Genomic DNA, 7,444 nt, shown 5'->3' on the forward strand with positions numbered 1-7,444 from the left:
CAGCCCTGTTTCACTGCGACCAATGTGATCTATTGTGATAGCCACTGTTAACTATAGCTCATTGCTAAGATTGATTCTATTCATGAGTCTTATCATATCTTTTGCAGTGAGCTTATGTATCTCAGAATGTTTTGCAGAATTTTCTCTGTGAACCGCTGGATCACTTGGCATTGAGTATAAACGTCCCTTCATTACAAATACAAATATTTATTTATTACAACAAAATACAAAATATACAATATCAGTGTTGGGGTCTCCTTTTACGCTAAGAGTTGCCTGTAGCAGGAGGACCCGCTCTTCCATAGTAAAAACATAATAATATTATGTAATAATAAACAAGTTGACCTTAACATAAATATAATTAACTAAGGGGAAGAAAACTACTAACAATAATACCATAATAAAAATTGATTTATTTGTAATCTAGACTTAATGTGCTGTGGGTGTGTGTATGTATGTATGTGATCGTGTGTGTGAGATTGTATATATGTGTTAGTTTGAATAAAAACTTAAAGATTTAGTACCTAACTATAAGTAGGCTTTCTATGTCTTCATAATTATATGACCTTATCCACTCAAGTATTATTTTCTTGCATTCATACTATGATTTTTCATATATATTGTTGAGTTTATTTATTTTATTATACAGTATGGCCGCACGTTTTTCATACTGTATACTTGCATACGTTGTTTTGATGTGAGGTACATGAGCAACAGTGTGTTCAATTCTCTTATTTAGTAATGTACTATTTTAAGGAATAGTTTTATGTATTTTTAAAACCGAATGTACTATATACAACTTTCTAACTGTCAATAAGTTACTATCAGAATAGAGGCTATGCGTGGGATGACGCCATTTCTTAAAATACATAATTATAACTAAAGTACGTTGCGCCCTTTTAAGTTCTAAAAATTGTGTTCTGAAGAGCTGTTTCACGTGATTCCTGCCGCCGAATTCTACCTTTGCATGACGCTCTACAAATTAGGATATCATCCCCACCATCTAGATGTGTAGCGGTCTGCCACAGTGCGGTTTTCAAGGAGCTTTCTTCCACTTACTACAAAGCTGTGGAATGTGCTTTGCGGTGTTTCTGGGACGATACGACATGGGTACCTTCAAAAACAGCGCGTACACTTTCCGCCATGGCCGGCAACGCTACTGTAATTCCTCTGGTGTTGCAAGAGAATGTGTGTGGCGGTGATCACTTAACACCAGGTGACCTGTACGGTCGTTTGTCTTCCAAAAGAGATGCTACATTTACGCGTAAAAGGACCACATTAATAGAGAATGTGTAACGGGGTTTCATCTGCTCTATTACAGAATCAACACGCTCTACAAAGGGAAGGAACTGCAGGGAACTTGGGTGAACTCTATTACTTGAGATATGTTAGACAATAAAAGCGGAACTAAAGCAACTGTACTGTACTGTACTGTTTCAATTCGATGAGAAGTTTATATCAAAAACTTTACGATTAAAAAAGGTAGCATCTAAAATTAAACCCAATATGTTTCAGTTGATAGCTGTGACTTTAATTTCGTATAACTACAAAGAGTTTACATAATAAGATTTATAGCCTTAACACATGATCGGACTTGGCACGACCGTACATCAGACGCAGTCTGTTAGCGAACCATATTCGCATTGTGCATCGCAAAAAAATATTATTAATACCGTCCGGACTGTACCGAATACGACACCAGACCAATTGTTGCGAGGCGCCCACCGGACCGTGCAATAGTCCGGCCGTACCAAATCCGACTATGTGTTTAGGCTATAAGGGACGATTAACACAATATTTAAAATGCTTGAGCGTGCACTAAATAAAGGCATCAGCATATCTCAATACGCATGCGCTAAACTCTTTCACGAAGGTAAACATTAGTTTTTGATGACGTATGTTTTTCACCTGTCAACTGTGTTAGATCAGAAACTCTACGTGCCTTTTGATCTAAGAAACGTGAAGTAGGAAAATGTGGTCTTCAAAATCTGTAATTAATACAACAATCTCAGATTAAGATTAATTGGTCTCCTCTGCTCTTTAACTAGATACCGCAGGCGTAGTCACAAACGAATACTACGCCCAAGTACTACTCGAGCCAGTCTCCAACAAAGTATGACGTTAACGTGCCATATGCTCTGTTAAATTTTGTTAATAATTGCAACTAAAATGCCGGGTACGTAGAAAAACTTAATAATACTAAAAACCTTAATATAATAGTAAAACTAGGTAAACAATTGGAAATACTTGTCAAGAATTATGATTAATTATTATTACTACGAATTAAGGTAAGTCGTAAAAAGAGCGTTATAGGCAATGACCCCTATAACGCATTTTCCTATAACGCGAATCCACTCTACCACGGATTATGGATTCGAGAATGGTTTATTCACAATTGAACTACCTCCTAAACGGCAGGACTGATTTTAATGATTCTTTTGTGTATTCCAGTGAATTTGAGATTGGTTTAGTTTCTCAATTCCTGCTCATGTGTATGTTAGTGAACTCCTCCTGACGGCTGGACCGATTTTTCAAATTTAAGACGTGTGTACAGGACAACGTCTGTCGGGTCCACTAGTAGTATATAGTTTACTTGTACCTTAAAGTATCAAAGTGTCAAGCTCAATTGCAATGCCGCTCAGCTATATAGCGTTCTTAGACTTTGCTGAGACTTTACTTATGTAAAACTTAGCTAACTGTAAGCTTAGCAAAATCTATGATTTCTTGTTCATAGTCATTTGACAGCTGAATTTATGCCTAGGTTATGCTAAGACAGCCCAATGCAAAGGTAAATGCAATTCACAAGTGAGAAGCTCCTTTGCACAGGATGCCGGCTAGATTATGGGTACCACAACGGCGCCTATTTCTGTCGTGAAGCAATAATGCGTAAACATTACTGGGTAACTGTTTGTGGTCTGAAGGGCGCCGTAGCTAGTGAAATTACTGGGCAAATAAACTTAACATCTTATGTTTCGAGGTGACGAGCACAATTGTAGTGCCGCTCAGAATTTTGGGTATTTCGAGAATCCTTGTCAATCAACTGCATTGTAATGGGCATGACGTATCAATTACCATCAGCTGAAGGTCCTGCTCGTCTCGTCCCTTATTTTCATAAAAAAAAAGGTCAAGTTCCGTTTTATCAAACTCAACTAAGTTTAACGTAAGAAAAGTCTGAGCAAAGTCTTTCAAAGTACGCTTTATAGAACTCAGCCTTCATACTAACCGCAGCCATAGTTCCTACGCCCACGGGTGTCATTCCCATACAGGTGACATGTATGGTCTTCTGTACGCGATTCAGGAATATATACACAGTTCTTTGATTCCTTACATCCATGCATTCCCAGGGCAACCCATACACGTTGTCAATAAGCTTCTCACTCTGAAAAATAAATAGCATAATTCGTACCCCACATTGATTGGATAAAATATTTGGATGAATTTGGCAAAGCTGATACAAGTAAAAAGGATGATAGCTCTAAAAGTAGTAAAGATGGATATATATGAAATATAGAGATTTTTAATAGAAGTTATTAGGAGTAGGCCTAAATTATTATTAGTAGCCACAAATAAAATCAGGACCTGTCAGTGGGCTAGAGAGGAGTATGGTCAACATAAGGAAGATTAATAAAGTAAGACATACTAAGATAAGAAGAACCACCAATGCGACCGACGCTCTAACTTATGCATTAAAACCAAAATGAAAATGGATTGGCCATGTCGCGAGATAGACTAGAGATGGACTGCGAGAGTAACATCGTGGAGCGGCCCAGCGGGCAAGTGAAGCCGAGGGAGGCCAGCAACTAGTTGGGAAGACGACCTCAGACGGACAGCTGGCCCAAACTGGATAGACGTAGCACACATGGGCATATTTGGAGGAGGCCTTTACCCAATCCGGGGTTCTTGCTAACTAAATCTACTTACAATATTTAAAAAACTTTGTAATAGCAAGAAATAACGTAACGTCTATGGAGAGTGGAGAGGACACGGCTAAAGATTGTGCCCACAATGTGAAAAAAAACAAGGTGCGTTTACTATTACTACGGAAGCGAATCCAAAGGGTTTAATGAAATGAACCGTAGAAGACAATAAAGTAAATAATAATGAATTGATTGCGAAAGTAAAAGCTGATTTGCACCAAACTGCAAAGGAATTAGCGACAAGATTTGATTTTAGCAAAGCGATATATTTCCCATTTGAATCGAATCAGTAAATAAAAAGGCGGAGATTTTGTGTTGTGAATTGTATCGTGTGACGAATTGGATTCTGTACGATAATCACAAGCGATTTTATTGCGAATGTCGCTTGTAATGCTGAATACAAGTCAATCGCAGCAGCAATGCCATAAAGTGAACATTACTCAAAGAAGAGGGATATTAACTATTTAGTTTTTACTTTATGATGTACCTCGTTGCCTGTTTATTTACTACTAAATGCCATTTCTATAAAGATACCTACTTACCAAAGATCCAATAATTTCAAAAATAACTGAAATTTCTATTAATTGTGCTAGACTTATAACTGTTAAGGGTCCGAATCGAGCTAAAGCTTGTGAGTCCTAAAAAATAAAATTTGAATTAATATATATTTTTATGAAATTTACTTTAATTATCTTCTTATTATACTTAGTTATCAGTGGGAAGCTCCTTTGCACAGGATGCCGGCTAGATAATGGTTAACACAATGGCTCCTCTGCCGTGAAGCAGTAATGTAAACATTACTGTGTTTCGGTTTGAAGGGCGTAGCTAGTAAAATTACTGGGAAAATGAGACTTAACATATTATGGCTGAAGGTGACGAGCAGCACAATTGTAGTGCAGCTCAGAAATATTGGGTTTTTCAAAAATCCCGAGTGGCACTGCATTATAATGGGCAGGGCGTATCAATTACCATCAGCATTACGTTCGGCCCGTCTCATCCCTTACTGTCATAAAAAAAAAAGTTGTTAGACCTAATACCGGTTAGTTCATAAATGCATGCATGCGCTTAGTATATTTATACGTATCTATACAATATCAGCCGTGGTTAGTTTTATGTCGTATATTATAAAAAAATGTAAAAATATCATAAAATATATCATAAAAAAACTCAATAGCATAACTTCATATTTAACAACACCCTGTTTTTGTTGTTAAATATGAAGTTCTAGATCGTTCTGCCATCATAAATAGCGCCTAACCCGTGGAACAGTCATCACTTTCCTCGATAAAGTTTTAGAGAAAGGAACCATGCCAATAACAGTATAATAAAGCCTGCCACGAGAAAAAAAAATAGGCGGAGAAGATCACTATCCAATAGGTAACGTCGCGGTCGTCTTAGCAGCACTGCGATTACACCTCTCCATAGGCAAGTAATGACCACTACTAGCTAACTAGCACATACAATAAATTGTGCATAATTTTTAATATTACTTTAAAACAAATATATACAATTATTGGATTCTAGGACCGAACAGATATTTTAAGTATCATATAACTCGTACCAATTGGGAACATTCCAGAAGCAATACACAGCTCGCGAGTAATTGATATAAATAATTTGCAGCTATTATTGGCCCAAAACATGCTGACATATCGTCTGTAAAACTGACCACATCATTAATTACAACAAATACAACATAAACAAACATGTGAAATAATAAAGATAATTAAAAAAAATTAAGATTCTTATCAACTTTTAAAGTCGCAGACATTTGTCAAATCTTTTCCGATTTTCTATTTGAATAGATTTGGAAATCCTATATTCTACCAAATCTGATGTAAACAATTTGATATTTTTTTTTAAAGATATAACTCTCACTTCTGGGATTAATTACACAAAAGGTATGTATAAAAAAAAGTATAAAACGTGCGGGACTCGAACCCGCGACCTCTCGCGTGCCGTGCGAGTGCTCTTCCATTAATCCAACCGTTCGAGTGACATATCGTTGATAAATCTTGTATTATATGTCTTTTTCAACTCTCAGGTTGTGGCTTCATCTACAAGATCTACTTTACAGTTGACTACTTTGCATATATTGCATTTTAGGAAATTGACTTGAGATGTCGCTCTTGCAAATTTGTTATTTTTTAATGTGATAGCCCTCACTTCTGGGATAAAAACACAACTTAAATTTATAAACAATATTTATAAACGATGCGGGACTCGAACCCGCGATTTCTCACGTTCCGTGCGAGTGTATTTCCACTGAGAAAACCGTTCGAGTAACGTATCGTTGATAAATTTTGTAAATGTCTTGTTCAACTTTTAGATGAAACAGACAAACACAACCTAAGTCACAAATTGAGGTGACTAAAATGGACCATCTGTTCCATTAAATTTCTAACCGTATAAGTGTCGCGTAGGTAAAAAATCATGTGAACTAACCTCACAATAAATCTATGATGCTCCACATTTTCAATAAGGTTACGATGAATACATCTATTTTCCTCTTCATCAAATTTGTCATTGTTAATCGATTGATTTTGATAAACAACGATTGCTGATTTCTCATTTTTAGGCCTCGAAAAACCATCAAGATTCATTTGCAGTATTTGAATGTGCCCAATTATTTGGAAAACCATAAGGCACAGTAATAAGTCTATCGCGCAGATAGATATCGTACACGCATATGACAAATACACATTAAGATATGTTACGAACACAAAATAATCCTCCGGCTTGAAGCCAGGGTACTCATAAATGATTGAGAATCGCACTGACACATTTGCACGATACTCCTTTTTAAATACTCCATTTGCAACATTGTACCACATCGGTGAAATATTAAAAAGTATTAATCCAAAAAATGAACAGACAACCATAAGAAGTGTAAAATAAAGCGACATTTTGTCTACTTTTTCAATTACCTGCAATTTCATTAATTGAATTATCTATTGTGATAAACGACACAGTACTAAACTGCCACATTATCTCTAGATCTCGCTGGAACGTGAAGCCCCTCCCGTTCCACTTTCACCCCCTCACGCTCGTCCGTCCGTTATGTCAGTACGGTTTGCAGATTCATTAACGTTTGGTAACTGTCTTGATATTTTCGTGCTATCAATGCTTTGTTTTTGAATTTTTCATTATTACTGTTTGACTTCTGCTGTTAATGCCGCGTTTTCACAAGAGGACATTTGTCCCTCGACTCTGTCGCTCGACACGAAATCCACGTGTCCCGAGCGATGTCGCCCAACGTCGCTTGGGACATTTACGTGTGGCGCGATTTGTCGCTAGTCGATGCTCTGTGAGCGTCAACGCGCGCGACCTTCGTGTCCCTCAAAAGACGCCGGTCAGGCTTTGAGTGGTGAGAACGTGTGTCGCTTTGTGTCGTATGTTGCTTTGTGTGTGTGAACAACACTACTTCCTAGGGCGTCATACTGATCACGACTGGCAATGTGAACGAGTCATATGTCACAATTTTACAGAGACAACTATGTGAAAGTCGAGCGATATGTCTCTTCGAT

At 37.2% G+C, this 7,444-nt stretch overlaps 1 protein-coding gene across 1 annotated transcript; it reads right to left on the bottom strand.

Annotated features, from left to right (window-relative positions):
• Positions 1-3,328: 3,328 nt before the first annotated feature.
• LOC126974678 (uncharacterized) lies at positions 3,329-6,859 on the bottom strand. Its single transcript, XM_050822236.1, has 3 exons — positions 6,363-6,859; positions 4,460-4,555; positions 3,329-3,379 (listed from the first exon to the last, which is right to left on the bottom strand). The coding sequence occupies exons 1-2, from the start codon at positions 6,854-6,856 to the stop codon at positions 4,540-4,542; spliced, it is 510 nt and encodes a 169-aa protein (XP_050678193.1). The 5' UTR covers positions 6,857-6,859; the 3' UTR covers positions 3,329-3,379; positions 4,460-4,539.
• Between the last annotated feature and the right edge of the window lie 585 nt (positions 6,860-7,444).

This window comes from Leptidea sinapis, chromosome 33 (genome assembly GCF_905404315.1).
Source record: "Leptidea sinapis chromosome 33, ilLepSina1.1, whole genome shotgun sequence".
Taxonomy (NCBI): domain Eukaryota; kingdom Metazoa; phylum Arthropoda; class Insecta; order Lepidoptera; family Pieridae; genus Leptidea; species Leptidea sinapis.